Below are 19,927 nucleotides of genomic sequence, written 5' to 3' on the forward strand. Positions count from 1 at the left end.
ATGGCAGAGCCAGTAAGATGCAAGCCAAGATCTGTGCTGACCCCAAAGCCTGTATCCCCACCTCCGCACAGGCAGCTCTTCCCCTCGGGTGACTGCAAGCCCAGCCCTACCTGGGGATGCCAGACGAGGCAAAGGAACTGGATGTCATGGCCTGGAAGACCAGAGGAAGCTCGTGTCTGCCCTATGCAGAGCAGAGATGTGCCTGACCACCATGCCGGACCACCTCCAGGGTCCAACAAAAATGCTTGAGATTGACCCCTAACACACACTCAAAAAAACTTTGTTGGCTCCCAAAATGTGGGGAAAAAACCTTCAAAATAAATGTTTAATGAAATATCTACAAAATGTAACATATCACCCAACGGCAACTCAATCCTTCTATGGCTCTGGATATATTTTATTTCGTAAGTGATACAGACTTGTTGAATATAAATAGGATGTCAGGATTGTCTAAAATGAAGCGCTCCCCAGGACCTATGAGTGTTCAGATGACCCTACCACAGACTGAGCAAAATGTCACCATGAAGAGTTTGGGACCTGCCCAATGTCTGGCCAAGTGCTTAATTGAATTGGGGGTAGATGAAGATAGAGTGCTTGCCCCCAGAATTTTACATATAGGAGTCAAGCTCTTGGCTCTCCAAACAATGAAGGCAGCTGGGCAGAGCTCCTGGCAAATGCACGACTTTGAGTAATGCCACTTGTTAAGTTAAAAGAGTGCCCGCATCACCCCCCTAACGCCTCATTAGCTAAATGGATTGCCCCATTGGGTTGGGGTTGCTTAATATCTTTCTATTGACTTTGCAGAACGTCTGCCAAGAACAAGATCTCAGTTTTGACATAGTTGATGCTGAGCTATTTTTTTCCTCGACTATTATTTGTCTAACAGAGTGCTGAGCTGGGTACAGCCACGTACACTGAGTGTAAAACCACATCATCAACACAGATCTTACTTGCTATGACAGCAGGAAATGCAGCCAGTTAATTTAAAAGCTGACTCCAGTTCTTGGGATGGAAGTGGGAAAGGGTGGCCAGGATACAGTGCCATTTCCCATCCCCAGGAAAACTGCAATGGTCATAAGACCATTGCCACACATTTTGATTCCAAAAGTTGCTTAGAAGGCAGAGCTTTAGAGAAACATAAATGGTCTGTGGGAGGTGGGAGAGTGGACCCCACATGCCACCCAGCAAGACCCGTGGCTACTCCCTCACTGTGGCATCAGAGTCTTGGATTGTTCCAGAAAGACTTTGGTTGTTTCTATCACATTTCTCCATGAAATGAATTAGAGTTTGACAGTGAGAGGCAGTCACATGGGTGTGCCCCATATCTTCTCACTCCTTTTGTAGCAGACCACATTCTTCAAAAATTCAAGCCAAATTTTAAAAATCAAGAGAGATCTGGCCAGATGTGGTGGCTCACACCTGCAAATCCAGCACTTTGGGAGGCCGAGGGGGGCAGATCATGAGGTCAGGAGTTCGAGACCAACCTGGCCAACATGGTGAAACCCCATCTCTACTAAAAATACAAAAATTAGCCAGGCATGGTGGCAGGTGCCTGTAATCTTAGCTACTCAAGAGGCTGAGGCAGGAGAATCGCTTGAACGCAGGAGGCAGAGGTTGCAGTGAGCCGAGATGGCGCCACTGCACTCCAGCCTGGGCAATAGAGCAAGACTCTGTCTCAAAAAAAAAAAAAAAAAAATCAAAGGAGATCCTTTCAAGAAGCCAGATTTCCAGGTCTGGAGAGCTCTAGAAAGATCTAGTGGCCTCTGCCTTTCATTTCTGCAGGAGTCGAGTCTCGGTGCCCTCTTCAGACAGCTGGCCCCATCCTTGTCTTTCCTTCTTATTTCCCACACCCAGCTCACTCGTGCACTTGGCAGGCTGGGACCCTGTAGGAACACCAGGCACATCCTGCAATGTCGTATAAGGTTTTGCAATGCAAAGCCCTGAGAGTTGAGCATAGACACTCCAAGGTGGTTTGCTTAAAGGAAAGAAGGAAGGGCTATCCCAGTGCTGGCAGGAAAAGGAGAACGCTGGCAAGAGGAGACTGCATGGACCACTGGAGATGGGACAAAAGAGAAGATGTGGCCAGCCTGATTCTCATCTTCTTTTACACTGTTTCCTTCCCATCTAGCACCAACGTGTTACCTTTCAACAAGAGTAATAAGGCATCCCTTCTGGAGAGTGTGTGTGGAGAGCCAAGCTCACCCAGCTTCCCTTCTGCCCCCGACTCAAGAAGCAGACCCCTCAAAGATGGCTCAGGAAACCTGGAACATTAGCTGTGGGAGCATTTAGTTCCATGGCTTTACAGACTGAAATTCACAGCCCACACTACACACGACCTCCTGACATTTGCTGGCACTTGTTTTGTACAATAACAATAGTGCTATTATCATTATTGTTATTACTCCTATTATGCCAGTGCATTAGACGGTCCCCAGAAGGGAGAGAAGGTAATTGGCTCCCATCACCCTAAGCAGCGCTATTGGGTACAATGTACAAATAGCTTAAAATTAAAGGCTGGCATCAGAGCCTGTTCAGTCTGTAATGGATTACTAAATGAGCACAGACTTACCTACTGCCATCAACACCCTCCAGAAATCATTTGCAAACAGGACAGATAATTTTGTATCTGATTCAGGTTAATTGCCCTGTTTTCCTGCCTCCCTGCTCACCAAAGGCCCCATGGGATTGAACTCTGCAAAGTTGCCCAAACCAGCCTCAGCAGGCAAACGTTCCCACTGGGAGCTAATGAGGGGTCATCGTCATCTTCTCAGACCTAAACCCAGACTTGACCCTCTGCAAAGCATTCTTCATGACCAAGTCATTCAGATCCCTTATCCCCGACTTTGCTATCCGGTGGAGGAGGAACATCTGCCGCTCGCTCAGTGTGTGGTTCAGGCGGTGCGCAATGGAGATGGGGGTCTCCCCCTTGGCATCTCTGTCGTGGATGGAGGCCCCGTGCTGGAGCAGGAGGCTTATACAGTCTGACCGGCCCATAGCTGCAGCCACATGCAGCGGTGTCCTGCCCAGGGGGGATCTGCTGAGGCAGCTGGCTCCTGTAAAATAAGAACATTGGCCAGAAGGAAGACATGCAGAGGGGGAACACAGGAGGGGTCCAGGGCTGTGAAGGGAGTGCTCCTCAGGGAGGTCCTGCTGCCTGGCCCAGCTCCAGTACTGCCCTGCCTCCAGTCCATTCCCCTGGCAGTAGCCAGGGATCTTTCCAGAATGCCCATATCAAACTCCTGCTCAGATCCATCACTGCCATCCCACCGCCTATGGGGTGATGTTCTAGGCCTTTCCCACTCACTCTCACCCTACCTTCCCATTACTGTTCCAGCATTCCCTCCTGCCATACTCTCCTCCCCCACCCCACCACCGAGGCACCAATTATACCTACCTTCCACCTTCATCCCTAAAACACACCCTGCTCTGCATCCTGCCCCAGGCCCATTCACAACATTCTCACCCATTTTATTCTGGGCTAAATCTGACCTTTCTTTAGGTTTCATTTCTTTCCTTGGGAAAATCTTCCTTAGTTCTCCCACCCCATGAAACCTCCTGTATAAGCTCAATAGACACTCTACATCTTCACAACACCGTGTACACCATTGACTATGGAATTATTTGTAATAATCTACTGACTTCCCCTCATAAACTCCAGGAGGGCAGAAAACACACACATCTGGCTTGTTGCTGTTCTAATCCCGAGCACGTAGCTCAGTGCCTGCAGAAGACAGGCACTAGGGAAATGACGCAATGGGCAGCCTGACTCATGGACAGATTTCACTTCGATTAAATTCCCCACCGCCTCCTGCAGATGGATGGGCTAATGACAGGTGTCCAATATGGAGTTGTTGAATTGAATCAAATTCTGGATAACAAATATGACACAGAAAACAAGGCAATTCAATTAAATTCAGCTGACATTTCGGTAGCCAGTTTTTATGAGCTCCGGCTGGTTGGTGAGGTAAAGTTTTAAATAGGCTCTTAGAACACCAGTGTCGACCATGACACCTCCCCCCAGCAGCTGTCTGCAGAGGACAGAAAACTTTGCAAAGCTGGCTGTAATTTTTTAACTGGTGCCTTCAAATACATCACAGTTCCATCAGAGTGAAAATGACTTTTTATGAGCTTAAAGGACTGCTGGGCTGTGCAAAGCCCATATTTCATTTTACAACAAGCAAAGAGCAGACAGGCAGTGAAGGAAGGAAGGAGAATATTGTTGAGGTAAACTTTACCCATCACAGAGGTTTATACACCCGATGCACGGCCCAATCATCTGGCCCAGGAAGTCCAAGATGTTTTCCACCTTGCTCGGTGTAAGTGGGAAAAATAGCAATGACTAAGTTGAGAGAGGCTGGAGCCAAGGCTGTGAGTAGGAAAGAAAGGGGTCTAATTTGGAGGCAAGTTGATACAGGAGACCCTTGAGAAAGGCCCCTCCTGAGCCCAAACCATTGACCAAACACCACGTAACATGTTCTCCCTTTTTCCAAGGAAGCTGGGGGTCTGGGCTGTGACAGCTGTTCTCCATTGTTCTTGAGGGTCTAGGCTGTTACAACTGTTCTCCATTGTTCTTGAGGGTCTGGGCTGTTAACAGCTGTTCTCCATTGTTCTCCACTCCACACTGAGTGGTCTGCATCTCCATCAGTGGGCATCTTTTCTCAAAAATATCCCACATCCAGGGAGGATAGAGTGTACACCTATGGAATATTATGTAAAGCTCTTTAATTTGGAGACAGTTGGCTAAGGCTTCTGTTTCTATCTATCAAGAGAGCCAGAGAGAGACAGAGAGAGACAGAGAGAGGAAGGAGGCCCTTAAGTGGAGGTGGGGGTGAAAAGAGAGTTCAGCATGAATGTCTTGTGAGAAAATAATAACAAGGCTTGGAGAAGGGAGAATGGTGAGCCTGCCATCGACCACAGAGCTGTGCTGGCTGGAGGGTGGACTATTTTGGGTTTTTTTTCTAGTGTGTGTGCGTGTGTGCGTGTGTGTGTGTGTGTGCATGTGTGTGTGTTGTAGTCTCCTGTCTCAGCCTCCTGAGTAGCTGGGACTACAGGTACGTGCCACTACACCCAGCTAATTTTTGTATTTTTAGTAGAGACGGGGTTTCACCAGGCTGGTTGGCCAGGCTGGTTGTGAACTCCTGACCTCATGTGATCTGCCCGCCTCAGCCTTCCAAAGTGCTGAGATTACAGGCGTGAGCCACCGTGCCTGGCCAGAGGCTAGACCGTTTTGGACCGTTGCAGCATCCTAATTTCATGCGAGGCTGGAAATCACGCAGACAGCATGGGACTATTCCCAGCAATGTGTCTGGTGAGAAATGAACCAGGAATCCTTTGTAGCTGCCCCCCGTATCTTGGGTCCTGAAATTTCTGCCTCACTGAAGCAGAAAGAATCTTCTCGAGACCTGGTGAAGAGAAGGAGGGCAGCCTCTGACTGGCGTGCCCTAAGACACTTGCCTAGACAGGGAGTGAGTGGCCCCATGGGGACCGTGATTGGTGGCTGACAAGACACAGGTCCAGGAAACCACTGCTAGAAGGACCGGGAACACAAGACACTCTGTCCTTTCTACCTGCAAAAAATCCCAACTCATGAATATAGCAAGCTTTCTACCAGAATTACCGTGTTCTAGAAGGTACTGCACAGCATCAAGGTGGCCTCTGTGTGAGGCCACATACAAAGCCACAAATGCTCTCTGAGACGTCCACTGCTTCCACTTCTCACCCTCAAAATGTTCTGAATTTGCAGTTCGGTAGAAGGAATCTTCAGTAAGCCCAAGACAAGATAGCTGGGCAAAATAAGAGGAGTTTGAGTTATTCTCAAAAGCGTGGCTACATTTTGCTGGACGGCTGATGGGGCATGCTCAGGGGAAGGCTTGCTTGAATGTCAAATTAAGGCTCATGATGGGAAAAGAGAGGTGCAAACCCTCACTGAAAAGCTGAGAAACACCCAGGACAGGATGGGGAGGCCATGATTTAACGCTTTATATATGTTCAGGAAATACGAATTCGCCATCATTCAGGCTCGGAACGCAGGAAGGTCTTCCTGTCGATGTTTTGAAGAGAGAAAATAGCTTTGCCAGGTGTCCACAGGAAGGTGGTTGAAGCCACTGAGGAAGACACCAGCCAATATAAATGGCCTCCCAGAGGGTGACAGGCATCTCTTGGAGACCGGCTCTGGCCTTCCCATCTATTTGTGTGCCCATTGCCTCCATTAGGTTTCAGAGCAAGCTGAACACGCACAGGTGAACAGCCTGGTCATGTAACCACCTCGTGGTGAATTAAGTCTTTGAGCCTGGGAGGAAGGCTATGGGTTCCCCCAGGGAGGATACTCTGTCCTGATGTGGGAGTCAGGACTGGGGCAGTGGGAGGAGCAGAATCGAGACGAGGATGACGGCAATTCTGACAACCTCAGACAGCAGGGAGGTGACCCCTGCAGCCAGAGCAAGAGCCAGAAAACCAAGCATGGACCACACTGCTGGTGACAAAGGGGAGGGAGACAGAAGGCGCAGAGGAGAGTGCAGAGGAGGAGGAGCGGGAGGGACTGGGAGGAGATGCGTCAGGGCTGGGACAGGGCCCCATCCTGCCTACCCTCCCCGCCAAGGCTGCCTCCTGCCGCACCTGCCCCGAGCCCACCCACTCTTCCAAGAGCGCCAGTCCCAGCGCCTGCTACACCCAGTCTTCCCTGACCCCTTTCTCAGGAAAGAAACTCCGTCTCCTCTTCTCCAGGAGCGCATAGCTTTCCATCCGAATTTCTTTTCTAGCAAGAATATAGCATTGCCCCTTGTGTCACAGTGATTCATCTTCCGTGTTGGGTACACATCTGGTTTCTATCCTCCTGCCCCCCACTGCCCACCCCTAGAGCCCAGCTGAGAGGCCAGCAGGAGCCCTGGAGGACAGAGCGCCCACCGCTCACCCCGGGAACAAGGGGCCTCTCCCCCCAGAACCAGGCAGCACGTGGCAGAGGCCTGTACCACAGCCCCGAGCTCTGAGTTGTACGTTTCTCAGTTATCTGGAGTTCTCCTCTCAGTATTAAATTAGATTTCCAACCTTATCACTTATAAACATGAATAGAAACGTGCTGCCTCGACTCCTTTGCAGGGCGGGGCGGGGCGGTAAGTGGGTTATAAATCACAAATCGATAAACCCAGCAAAATGGTAAACCCAAGGAGTGAAGGCAAACCCTCAGTGCGGTATTTCATAATTATGACACAGCTCATCATTCTCTCTTCCCTGCTCTGAAATTGTTACTCACATATCTGTATTAAAGACTAATTTTCCCCCCACAATTTACGGTTGCTTCGTAACGTATAATATCCATTTAAAGAAGCTTGAAAACACCTTGCTGGGATCCCCTTCCACAGCCGCCAAAACAAGTTCTGTCCATCCGTCATGATGCCAGATACATAATGAAATAATCCCTCCAGGAACAACATCATGGAACTTCAGGGTAGTGTCATCCATCAAAACTCCTGCAGGGAATAATTTTTTTCTTTTAAAAAATTGGGTATTAAAGATAAACTACTACATTGGTTAAGAGATTATCTGACCTTGAGTGACACAAAGATAATTTTAGAAATATCGAATACGAATCTCATTTGATGGTGCCGCATGGGTCTATCTGTTGTCGGTAATGCTTTTCAGAAGATAAATTTGGTTCAGCTCAGATGGAAGCCGAACAAAATCACAATGCCAACGATTTATAAAATTCTGTAATTGTAACTTGTCCTATTGTGAAAAGGCACATGAGTCAGTAAAGTCATTTTATGAGGCAAACTCCACAAATAGAATGACTTAAACCTGAAGTAACCAGTCATTAGACACACAGCACAATGTGGTTATACAAGTCATACAGGGTAAACCAAAATACTCCTGGATAATGTCATTACCTGGCTAAAGAGGTGACAATGACAAAAAATTGTTGGATCTTTCAAATTGAAGCCTGGGAGGGATTTTTCCACCTTGGCACTGCTGACAGTTTAGACTCCTTGTGGCAGGGGCCCCTCCTCGTTGTCCTGTGTTCACAGCTTCCCGGCCTCTACCCACTAGATGCTAGCAGCATGTTCGCCAAATCAAGACAATCAAAAATGCCTCCAGGCCCAGCACAGTGGCTCATACCTGTCATTTCAGCACTTTGGGAGGCTGAGGCGGGCAGACTGTTTGAGCCCAGGAGTTCGAGATCAGCCTGGGCAACATGGCAAAAACCCATCTCTACAAAAAATACAAAAATTATCTGGGCCTGATGGCTCGCACCTGTGGTCCCAGCTACTCGGGAGGCTGAGGTGGGAGGATCACCTGAGCCTAGGAGGCAGAGGTTGCAGTGAGCCAAGATTGCACCACTGCATTCCAGCCTGGGCAATAGAGTGAAACCCTGTCTCCAAAAAAAAAAAAAGTGTCCAGACATTACCAAATGAGCTCTGGGGGACAAAATCTCCCTAGCTGAGAGCCAATGTGATGTAAGGAGCTAATGCTGACATCCACCCCAGTTTGGACTTGGAGTACCAGAGCTCCTTAGGCCTCATGCTTTCTTTATGAGCAATGCTACCAACATCGAGTCTCAGCTCCGCCCAGGTGACACAGTCTATATTCCAGCTGGGTGGGATTCATGAGTTTTCTGGTTTCATGATTGATGGCTTTGTGCTTCTGTACTAGGTACTTAGTGATTACTTGGTGCCCAGACCGAATATCTATATTCTTTCATCCTTAGGACAGCCCTCCAAGGTAGGTTTGTTATCTCCATCTGTTGATGAGCAGACGGAGGCTCACGTAGCCTGTGAACAGCCACCCCGGTGCTGGCACCAGACCTGCCTCCCTCCAGGGCCACTGGCTTCTCACTCTTGGCTCTATGAGCACCAATTTGCTACCAGAAACTCAGGATGGTAGATGTCAAGAGGGAATAGTGATCAGCAAATCTGTTAATTAGTGTCCTATTTGTGGTTCAGACACAGAGGATAATCGGTAATTAGTCTAAGTAAGACAACTTGACTCCCTACAACTTTGAAAATATTGAGTAAAGCTGTGTTTTGCTGAGACGGGCAAGAGTACAACTCCCACATGCTGAACAGCCCCTGTAGAAATCGGAGTACATCCTCTTTTTATAGACAGGCAGCCACTGCCTTGGACTTAGACAAATACTAATTATCACCAGCTAAATAAATTATCAAAGTTGACAACAGACGTGTAAGGGCAACCCTGGCCCATGGATTTGCTCACTCCTTTTAGATTTGTGAATCTCAAGGTTTTCACACATGATTTCATTTGATCTCCCCCGGCCCCAAATTTTGAGGTGGGTAGGAAAGGCCTCAGAGAGTTATTTATAGGCAGTAGCCCAAATTTCTTCTAATAATGAGTAGCACTTTCTGTCTTTCTTGTTTGCCACCCACAGCAAGGACTACAACAGCAGAGAGAGGTCGAGCTTCTAACAGTTGCTAAGTGCCTGTTGAGTGATAGCACTGTGACATCAGTGTTAAGTCACCCCCTCTCGCGCTCCCTCTTAGCTCTCTTGGATTAATAGCCCCGCATAGCTCATCAGTGAAAATAAATGAACAGAAGGGGTGCCAGGCATTTGTAGTTGAGGATACATAATTTTCAAATTACTTGTTTGGGAACTCTTACTAAGTCCTTCAACAACTCTCCTCACTTTTAATATGTTAAATACAGACTAGGCTCAAAACACATTGCTTCCCAAATAAAGCCTCAAAAATGCCCAAGAGTAACTTCCAAACACTCCTATAGGAAAATAAATATGTCAGGAAAAATGCTTAACCTATTTTAAAGAGAGCAAAGGAAGGTATTTTGGCCTTCACTGTGCATTTTGAGTTTCCTGCGTCATTTCTGTCCATAGGGAGAAACGGCTCTGAGAATTCTAGAGCTGGTTTCTCTGTGTTACGGATTAGGAAACTGAGCCCAGAAGGGCAGTGTCTGGCAGCACCAAGCCCGTGGAGGCAGGCTGCTTTCAGATCTGTCTCCATCGTTCCCCAGCCCCTGCAGTACAGCTGCAGCCCTCTGCAATATCAGCTGTTCACATTCTCTGTGCAGCAGCTCAGAGATTTTTTCTATATCTTCATTTTCTTGAAGTGTGTTGCGTTGATTTCAACCAGGTGGGGAGATCATGGCGCCCAGGGACTTTGATCCTGTTCTCATATCCTAAATATTGTAGGGAATCGGGATAGGGAAAGCCACGCCTTCAGGTCAGGGAAGGAGACTGATGGAAGGAGAGATGGGCTCTAGGGTGCCTGGCCTCCACTGGGTATCTGCCACATGAGACTTGTCTGGAGTGGGGCCCTTGGGGTCCTAATTCAGTCACAGGGAACTTTCGGTTCTGGGTTCTGATTCCGGCTGGGCTAGCTTTGAGCTCCCGATGTGAACAAGGACACAGCTTGGAATTTGGGGTTCTGATATGTACTGGGTTAGTTGCCAGTATTTGGGGTTCAAACGTAGATAGCAGCATTTGCTTTGAGACTCGGGTTCCTGTGAGGGCAGCTTACTCTGGATTTGGGGTTCTGATTAAAGTAAGATTTGCTGTCTGTTTGGGGGTCCTGATGTGAAAAGGTCTGTTCTGGGATTTGGAGTCCTCATATGGGCAGGACTTGTTTTGGGATGTGGGGATCTGATGTAGCCCCGAGTAGTGTGGCATTTGGAGGGTAGGAATCGAGCACATCTGTCCTGAGATTTGGGGGTCTTCATGGTGATAAAATCTGTTCCAAAATTTGGGCCCCTGCTATATTCAGGGTTTGGTCTGGAATTTGGGGTTCTGGTATAAATAAGGTTGGCTGAAGGATTTGGGTTACATATACAAGAAAAGTTTGCTTTGAGTTTTGGGGTATTCATGGAGGCAAGGTTTGGTTTGAACCTTGACTTCCTGACATGGACACGGCCAGCTTCAACCTTGGAGTGCTGATGTAGACACGGTTTTATATCTGGGGGTTCAGATATGGGTGGGTTTGACTTGAGCTTTGGGGTCCTGCTGTGGACTGAGTTTGTTTCATTCTTTGGAGCCCTTATGAAGACACTTTGAGGGGATTTGGGTTCTGGTATGGTCATGGTGAGCTCGGTGACTGCCTTTCAGATGTGAGCAGAGTTAGCTTTGAATTTTGGGGTCCATATGTGGGCAGGGTTCATTTTGGGCTCTGTCATCCTTATATAGACAGAAGTGGCTAATGGATTGGGGTTCAGATGCGCAAATGGTTAGTTGGAGACCGTGGGTCCAGAATTGGGCAACTGAGGGGCATGACGTGGGTAGAGTCTGCTCTGGGATTTAGGGTTCTGTTATGGCCAGGCATAGCTTCAGGGTTTGAGGCTCAAACATGGGCAGAATTTGCATAGAGATATATGGGGTCTTGAGGCAGGCAGCGTTTGTTTCAGATTTTGGCATCCTTGTGTGGACATGGTTGTGGAGGATTCAGGGTTCTAATAGTCACATAATTAGTCTGGCAATTTGGGATTTCAGATTTAGCCAGGTTTGTTCTTGGTTTTGGGGTCCTAAACTGGACAGAGTTTGTTTCAGCTTTGACCTCTTTGCGTGGACACAGTTGTTGAAGGATCTGGCGTTCTGAGGTAGTCATGGTTAGCCTGGAGATTTGGGATTCAGTTGGGCATGTTTGCTCTGGATTTTGGGGTCCTGAGGTGGACAAGGTTTGTTCAAGCCCTGGCATCCTGGGGGGGATGTGATAGCTGGAGGATTTGGGGTTCTGAAGTAGTCATGGTTAGCCTAGAGATTTGGGTTTTGGTGTTGGGCAATTTTGTTCTGGATTTGTGGGTCCTGAGGTCAGCAGGGTTTGTTTCAGGTTTGGCATGCTTGCCTGGACATGGTTGGCTAGAGGATTTGGGGCTCTAATGTTCTCAAGACCAGCATGGAGAAGGACTTGGGGTTTGCTTTGAGTTTGGGGTACTGACATGGGCAGGCTTGCCTGGGCTTGGGGGGTTCTGCTGAGGACAGGCTTTGTTTCAGACAAGACTTACATGAACAGAGTTGGCTTTGGGACCTGGGTTCCTTATGAAGACATGGGGAGCCTGAGGGTCTGGCTTCTGGGGGGTCCTGGCTTGGACAGGATTTGCTCAGGGTTGGCAGATGCAGCCCGATCCAGGCAGGACCTGCTTGTGGATTAGGGTCCTGCTGTCGACAAGGTTTGCCTTGATTGGGAGTCCAATTTGAACGCCGTGTGTTTGAGATTGGGAAGTCCCTCTGTGGCCAGGACCCTAAGTGGCCCTTCCATCTGGGTTTCAGGGTGGCTGGGTTTCAGGGGTTTGCTTTGACATCTGGGGTTTCTCACGTAAGCAGGCTTCCCTTTGGGAATCCACTTCAGAAGTGGACAGGGTGCCCTTGCACGTGGCCAGGGAAGGAGTCAGGGCAGGAGCCACCTTCGTCGAGGTACTGGAGCCGCTGGAGGTTGAAGGGGATGCCGACCATCAGGTCCAGCTCCTCTTTGAGCTCCCGCACGGTCATGTCGCCGCGGCAGTTTGCCACTCGGAACATCTCCCCCGTCTCCTGCAGCCGCACCCGCAGGACAAAGACGTCAGGGGCCAAGTCGGGCAACGCACTCGCGGCCTTCGGGTCACCGACGAGCCGCTGGCTCCGGCCGCGGGCACAGGCCGGGGGCTGCGCGGGGAGGGCCCGCGAGCCCGCCGAGCCCGCCCTGGGCCCGCCGCACCCCTGCGCCCCGGCCCCCGCACCGCTCCTGCGTCCCGCATTGGGGTGCAGGCGAGAGGCGCCCCCCGTTGGCCCCGCCGCCCGCGCTCCGCCCGCCCCCGCCGCCGCCCGCCGCATAGCCCAGCCGCGGCCGCGCGTCATCCGCGGCTCGAGTGCGGTGGCCACGCGTCATCGCCGCCCCCGCCCTGACGCCCCACGGCGGCCCATGCGCCCCCCGCCCCACTGTGACGCCCAGGCCCCGCCGGGACCGCCCCCTTCAGACGCAAGGCGAGGCCCCCCCCTGCCTGCCGCCCGAGTTCCCAGGGGGACCGACGGGCGGGGGCCCCCCAAGGTCCCGCAGTCCTTTCCCGCTCCGCGATGAACAAAGACGCAGTTTCACGTGGCCGCGGGAAACGGTTCTTAAATAATGGAACAGGACATAGGTGCTTCCCAGAGCAACCGGGAGATTTATTGATAAATACAGAGACATCGCCGTGCGGCCACGCTCCGACAACCGGCACTGGGGCCCCGTCCCTAGCTCAGGCCACGTCCCCACCTCCTGGAAGCCTCCAAGTTGCTGTTAATGTCAGTTCTTTTCACCAGGCAAACGGAAGGGGCATTCTTGCTGCTGTTAGGAAACGGTTACCACTTCTCCGTGTCTGTTTAAAATGGGATCTTTGCATAAATTGGGATAAATCACCTGCAGGAATTACACGTGAACAAGGCTGTAAATCACCATTGCATGCATGGCCTGCAGAGTTGTAAAGTGCAGACGTTCGTTATAAAAACACTTCTAGTATGAATGAATAAAAAAAATAATAAAAATAAAAATAAACCAACATTTCATAAACATGACTCCCTGCAGCAGATCTGGTCCCGACTTGGGGGTGGATCCCAGAAGTGGGAGACAGCCTTCCATGGAAATTTGCAAAACTGCACCAAAATCTATCAATTTTGAAAATGCTCTTGAATTCTTGGCGGGAGAAAGATGCTGATAAACACACTTAAGTGGGGAAATGCCCCCTTGAGAAAGGCTGGGCTGGCTCTATGAAGACACCTTTAGAGTGAGCTCTGCCTGGGAGAAACCCATCTGTGCTTTTCCATTCATTCACCGGAGATGAGGCTGAGTGTTCGAGTAAACAGGAAGCTTACCTGTGGTGGTCAAATTACAAACACTCAACATGGCACCCATGAATAATTAGAAAATACAAGCGCCGAAGTGATGGGGGCGGGAGCTAGGAGGGCAAGGGGAAACAGAACAATCTTGGAAAAATCTCGGTCGTTGCAAAAAAAGAATAAAATGTACGCTTAAAAATTATTTTTACAGAGAAATTACAGCCATAAAAAATATCTTTGCATTGGAAAGGCACTCATATTATAGAAAAATGTTAACATATAAACGGAAATTGTAAAGGTTAGATTATTTACCAGTCTCTACAATCTCTCCAAGCATGTTGTGATTCAGCATGCAAATTATACACATCACAACACAAACTGAAGCTCATTTTTTTTCCTTAACGGAAAATTAAGCTCTGAATAGAATACAAGATTCCAGTTGAATAATTCTACTTGCTGCTAGATCAACAGATTTTAACAAAACAATCTCAATTTGCAGGCAATAAAAAAATTAAAAATTGCTAGTTATCAAAGCAAAACAATATCTCCATTTACTTTAGGCAAGAATTAAACACACGACGGATTGACTGATTTTTTTTTTTTAATATGTAGCTTCCGATTTATTAACTCACTTTTTGCCGATGCTGCCTAAATGCTACCCTGGGGTATGACTTACCCTGGGGTATGACTCACATACGTACCTTATTATTATTTTGGCATGGTGTATATATTCCTATCTTTCTTTTAAAAGAATCAGTTAAATGGAATTTGGAGGTGGGAGTAACATCCTGTATACTAGAAAATTCAATACATAGCTTCAAAAATTTCATTAAAAAATAAAGACAAGACAAACAAGGAAAAGACCAAAGGGCAGACTATATATAATAGCTTACAAGCCCTTAGCAGAGCTGGCTCTTGAACCCCAAATGGGCTGTTTCCTCCTTCCTTCCCTTATCCTACCTTTGAGAACATAAAAATAGAAACACGAAAAATGACATGTGCATACATGTATGTAAAATTTGTTCAAATGGTTAGAAAATCTTAAATTACTGATTTTAAAAACCTGGTTAAATTCTAGAGCATCGTTCTCTTAGTCTAAATTTGAAACGCATGAAATCTAAGTGATGTGTATTTAAGTCAATTTGAAGAGTATATAATTTGACCCCCAAAGTCAGAGGTGTGTAGAACTTGTGGGCAGGTTCTGATCAGAACTGAGTTTTCCTTTTTTTTTTTGGTTAAGATTCTAAAGCATTAGATATAAAGTCAATATCCACGCATCTCAGTTATCAATTTCCCTCCCAAGTTTTTAAACATATAGCATATCCATATAAAAATGGAAAAACCTCAGTTATCCATTTCCCTCTCAAGTTCTTAAACATATGACAGCATATCCATATAAAAATGAAAAATCTTTCAGCTTTATGCCTCTATCAAAGGCCAACACATATCTTCATGGAAACAGTTCCTGTCAGGCGGGGAGGAGTGAGTGCCTGAGGAAAAGTTCCAAGTAGTTTACAACAAAGGCACAATATTAGAAAGACTGCCATCAATCATTCTTTAGATTTCTTTATCACATTTTTCAAAAATAAACAAATTGAACCATATTTGTAGCAACTCAAAGTGGAGCATAGATTTAAATGATGTATTTGTTCAGCTCACTGATAGGGGGCAAATACTACATAATATATTTTCTGCCTGTCAAGAGTTATTTACATATGTACAGTATTTCAGTTAAAAATAAAATATAACACCATAAACTATATTTTATAGGAAATCATAAGGGAAGGAAATATGCAGGTCTATTAAAGACTTAAGAGCTTCTAATAAACTACTTTACTTGGAGAGGGTTGGGGAGACTTCAGATCATACAGTCTGCCATGGAGAAAAGAACTTGCTGGCAGGCAGCCTGATAGTTCAGAGGCTCCAGTGCCCAGTTAGCCACCTGGTCTGCAATCTTTCCACAGACTTACTGATCAGGCTTGATCAGGATGGCCCAGCCATCCAGAAAAAGCCCCCATCAGGTTCAGTCCCTTCGGGGTACAGATGGAGAAGGCGTCAGTCACTGAGTGCACAGTACGAAAGGTTCCAAAATCTCCCCCAGCTGGTATAATACAATCAGTTTCCCTTCAAGTTATGGTAAGCCATATGTGCCAAGCATGAAATAATCAGACTGCAACTCATCACGGAGTAGTTAATTCTGTTTTTCTAGTACAGCAGTGTCTATGATATTCCGCCGCTTTGGTTCTAGGGCTGCAAAAAACGAAACATCTTGGTCCCGGTCTGACTGCAATGCTAAGATGGTCTCTTCAATGACTTCAAGATGAGGGTTACCGGCATTTCTAAAATACGCTAAAGAGAGAAACCATGAGTCTGAATCAGGTAAGCTATGAACAGTGTTCAAAACACACTGGGTTTTGTTTTTTGTTAGCCACATGTCAGGACAATAAATCAAAGAGTATTTCTAAAATGTTAAAGATGGACTCCCAACAGTTATGCATATTTTAAAAATTATAGTAACTATCTTTTTTCCTGCAATACAAAAGAAATGACAATGTGCAGAGCAGGAGCAGGTTGTAGGTAGGGTGAGGCAGGGGGTGAAGTGGCAAGAAATGTACATGTAGGGCAGAGTTCAAGATATTTTCTTATATGTGTGGTGTAGAAATAAACTATCCAAGAAACACAAAGCTTTTATTAAGTCCTGTCCAGGTGTAAATAACCCACTAGTTGGGTTACAAACGTTTTCTAACTGACCACAAAATAATACCATTAAAACGTAATAGCAGTTAAGGCTTACATTTGCTACCTTTCATAATCTTTCATGTCATAACTCAAAATTTATCAATTTCCCTCATTTCTGGAAAGCTATGTAATATTTTGCATTTTAGCGTATGTTTATTAAGTATGAAGACCAAATTACATTCATTTCCTTAGTCATTTTATAAATAACATAAAATGATGCATAAAAGTTAATATATTCATTTACATAATAAATCTTAAGCGTGCTGTCACACAACCTGCCTCAGTTTCCTAGAGGAAATCTAGTTGTTGCCTTTAACAACTGGTGGAGTTTACCCGAAATGTGTAAGTTGCGAAAAGTGCTCCACCTACCCTTTTCCAACAGCATCTGCCTTAGGGCCTTGGCTAGCAGAACCCTCACGTTGGGCACAGGATCTGACGCGAGGCTCAGGAGGCTGGGAAGCAGGTGCTCCACGAACTGGTCCACGGGGACACACTCCTTGCTCACCACTGCCTGCTCCAAGAAAGTCACAGCCAAAGAAATGATGTTTTCCAGCAGTCTTCTAGAAACATACACTTCTTTAATCCCAAAGAAGTCATTTCAGAATCTGTAGGTTTGAGGCGTGTGTGTGAATTTTTAAATCTCAAGCACTGCATTTGGTTAGAAACACAGTTAACATTTTATTATAATTCACTACCAAGCAGTGAGTTCCAAGTAGGTTAAGATCTGGTGAGCTTAGGAGTCAGAAGTCTAGATTCAAAACCTAACTTGGTCTTAGTAGCTATGTGACTTCTGGTTAAGCGGCTTGGCCTTTCTGAGCCTCAGTTTCCTCATCTGTATGATGACAGGTCTGTTATGCAAAACATCTAGGACAATACCACCACACTGCATACAGCTGACCAGTAAGGAAGGGTCAAGAACCTCACCTCAGTCGTTCACAGCGGCCGTGGCTATCAAGTAACAGTCAAATCCCAAACCATAACCCAATGCCCAGACCTCTGTAAACAATCAGTAAACGCCAGTCCTGTAGTCATACCCAGCATGTGCACATAACTTCTCCACTTACAAGACTTTACATGTATTCTCTCACTTAATTCTCAGAACTAGCCCTGGAATTCAAAATCAGCCTAGTTTTACAGGTAAAAAACCCTCATTTCCAATGTGGTGGTGACACCCAGAGGTCTCATAACCACCAGGGGCAGCAGGGGGGACCGCGAGCCCAAGTGTGGGTTCTAACTCCTGTGGCAGCAGGGTGGGGACTGTGAACCGAAGTGTGGGTTCTAACTCCTGTGGCTTTTCTACGCCAGGGTAATTTGTGTCGTGGAGCATGGGCGCTGTGGCGGTGGCTGCTGGTGTTCCCTAGGTGCCAGGCGCCATGCTGGGTAGCTCAGCTCTATCAGCCCACAGAAGCCCATGACAGCACTAGAAGGCAGGCACATATTCCTGGGCTCCTTTAAGCAGTGTACACGGCACCCAATGTGTAGTCTTTTACCCCTCACCCCCTCCCACCCTTCCCCCCAGTCCCAAGAGTCCTTTTGTTTATTTCAGACTTTCTAAATCTCAGATAAAGAATTTAAAAATAAAAGCAAAAAATATTTCCTTTAAGCTTTCTCCGCAAATTGATTTGGAACATTGACTCTGCCTTCACAAAAGTCTGTGCCGTCTGTGAGTTTGTGAGTCTGTGAGTTTGTTGTTCACTCCGCCATCCACTGCCCTTCTCAGAGTGGGCTGCCAAAGCACTCCTGTAATGTCCCACTGGTCCAACAGGGGGCGCCGGTGAGTCCTCTGGTGCCCTTGGTCATCAGGGAGAGAAAGGGTGCTTTGTGGTCTGGGGTTAGATACGGTCCCAACCACGGCTTCACTGTATTATCAACAAAGCTGGGTGGCGGGTTCACAGAGGTTCATTACAGCAATCCCTCTACCTTTGTATATGCTTGAAAACGTGCACAATGAAAGTTAAAATGTTTAAAACAATACTTTAGCAGAAAAAAAAAATCATGGGCTTACACTTCCTGTGTGATCTTGAACAAGTGACCTAATCTCTCTGGGCTTCAAATGTTTCACCTAAAAGAGCTGGTCTAAAGGTAAATGGGTATGCCATGCTCAGTACACATTACCTCTTGTTTTTTTTTCTTCCCTGAGATGGAGTCTCACTCTGTTGCCCAGGCTGAAGTGCAGTGGTGCAATCTCAGCTCACTGCAACCTCCGCCTCCCGAGTTCAAGTGATTCTCCTGCCTCAGCCTCCCAAGTAGCTGGGATTAAAGGTGCCCGCCACGACACATTACCTTTTATTAGAAAATTAAATGTGTGATGTGATGCCTGGCACACAAGAGGTATTCAAGAAATGGCAGCCATTATCACTGCCATTGCTCCTAGGCAAACATAAATCACACCCTCATTTCCAAGAGGCTGAGTAGAGAGGGCGATCTGAGGAGCTGGACAGGATGATACGAACTCTACACATTTACTCTAAAGAGGTTAAAGTCTCAGCCCTAACCCACTGCCCAGTTCTTCATCTTGCCTTCCTTCCAAAGCCACTGGCTAAGGTGAGGTGTAGTGGTGGACACAGACCTGGATAGGGCAGGAGTGGACTGTGGGCCTGGCCCTTACCTTACTGGATGGAAGTGTGGGAGAGCAGAGGCTTGTTCACTCTGTCTTTAGCATCTAGAATCTGTCTGGACCATGGTAGGTACTCAATCAATAGCTATGTGGTGAATGAGTATGCCAGTGGGGTAACCCTGGGCAAGTCCCTTCACCACACTGGGTTGGTCCCAATGTCCTGTGAGATAACAGGGCCAGGTGAACTAATTCCTCAGTTCCTGGCTAGTGCTCCAGGCTGAGATTCTCTGTCTGGTGAACTTGATTTCATCACATGGCAGATGTTACCCAGGGTAGATCCCTCCCCGGGTCTTGCTAACCTGACAAATGAAAGCGAAAGCTTGCCTTCCAACCCACTTAGAACAGTGCCGGAACCTTATGATGAGCTCATTGATGAAATTTAATCCCAATGCACTTTCACTGTTGGAATAGAACTTCTGCAGAATTGCCACGACCTGTGAAAAATATCAGAAGAGCACATTTAAAATGCTGCCATCTATTTGAATTATGAATACTACTCTACAAGGAAACTAGACATTTTTATGCACCCTTCCACCTTTAAAATGAATGTATAAGCACAGGAGGAAGTAATTTTTGTCGCGGTCATCATTAGAACACAGAGAAAAAAGATGTTTAAATATATGGCAATACACACACACACACATAAAACCCTTCATAAAAATGAAATTTAAAAGGAGACTGACATTAGAAAAATACATTCTTAATCTTAAGGTTCCAAATTTTAGAGCATGTCCCCTTGCTTAATAACTAAATCATTACCTTTCAGAACATGTCATTTTTATAAAATTTTAATACCATCAGAGTATCTTAAAATCAATATTGTCAAATGTGAT

The 19,927-nt window shown here is 46.9% G+C and overlaps 2 protein-coding genes across 7 annotated transcripts in view; both read right to left on the reverse strand.

Moving 5' to 3' along the window:
* Positions 1–373: 373 nt before the first annotated feature.
* Positions 374–12,784, reverse strand: ANKRD60 (ankyrin repeat domain 60). Its single transcript, XM_054467809.1, has 4 exons — positions 12,355–12,784; positions 7,336–7,466; positions 5,618–5,783; positions 374–3,053 (listed from the first exon to the last, which is right to left on the reverse strand). Exons 1-4 carry the CDS (start codon positions 12,782–12,784, stop codon positions 2,743–2,745), a joined length of 1,038 nt encoding a protein of 345 aa, XP_054323784.1. The 3' UTR covers positions 374–2,742.
* A 285-nt stretch (positions 12,785–13,069) lies between these two features.
* Positions 13,070–19,927, reverse strand: part of LOC129021558 (serine/threonine-protein phosphatase 4 regulatory subunit 1-like) — an 83,038-nt gene continuing 76,180 nt past the window's right edge. For 5 of the 6 annotated variants that reach the window (XM_054467120.2, XM_054467119.2, XM_063659241.1 and 2 more), the window contains 3 exons: positions 19,394–19,528; positions 16,847–16,988; positions 13,070–16,087 (listed from right to left, as the gene is read on the reverse strand). In XM_054467120.2, the coding sequence (XP_054323095.1) occupies positions 15,930–16,087; positions 16,847–16,988; positions 19,394–19,528 (435 nt within the window). In that variant the 3' untranslated portion in view covers positions 13,070–15,929. Of the gene's footprint in view, positions 16,088–16,846; positions 17,083–19,393; positions 19,529–19,927 lie in introns of those variants that run through there. The other variant, XM_054467121.2, reaches the window with a different exon arrangement.

This window comes from Pongo pygmaeus, chromosome 21 (assembly GCF_028885625.2).
Source record: "Pongo pygmaeus isolate AG05252 chromosome 21, NHGRI_mPonPyg2-v2.0_pri, whole genome shotgun sequence".
Classification (NCBI taxonomy): Eukaryota; Metazoa; Chordata; class Mammalia; order Primates; family Hominidae; genus Pongo; species Pongo pygmaeus.

What these genes read in the sequence shown, in the direction of transcription:
- ANKRD60 (XM_054467809.1), bottom strand. Translation starts at nt 12,784, where the DNA reads ATGACGCGCGGCCGCGGCTGGGCTATGCGGCGGGCGGCGGCGGGGGCG. An exon ending in GCTCCAGTACCTCGACGAAG is followed by an intron (nt 7,467 to 12,354) that starts GTGGCTCCTGCC and finishes TATTCCCTGCAG; the next exon opens with GAGTTTTGATGGATGACACT. An exon ending in TGGAAGGGGATCCCAGCAAG is followed by an intron (nt 5,784 to 7,335) that starts GTGTTTTCAAGC and finishes TATTTTGCCCAG; the next exon opens with CTATCTTGTCTTGGGCTTAC.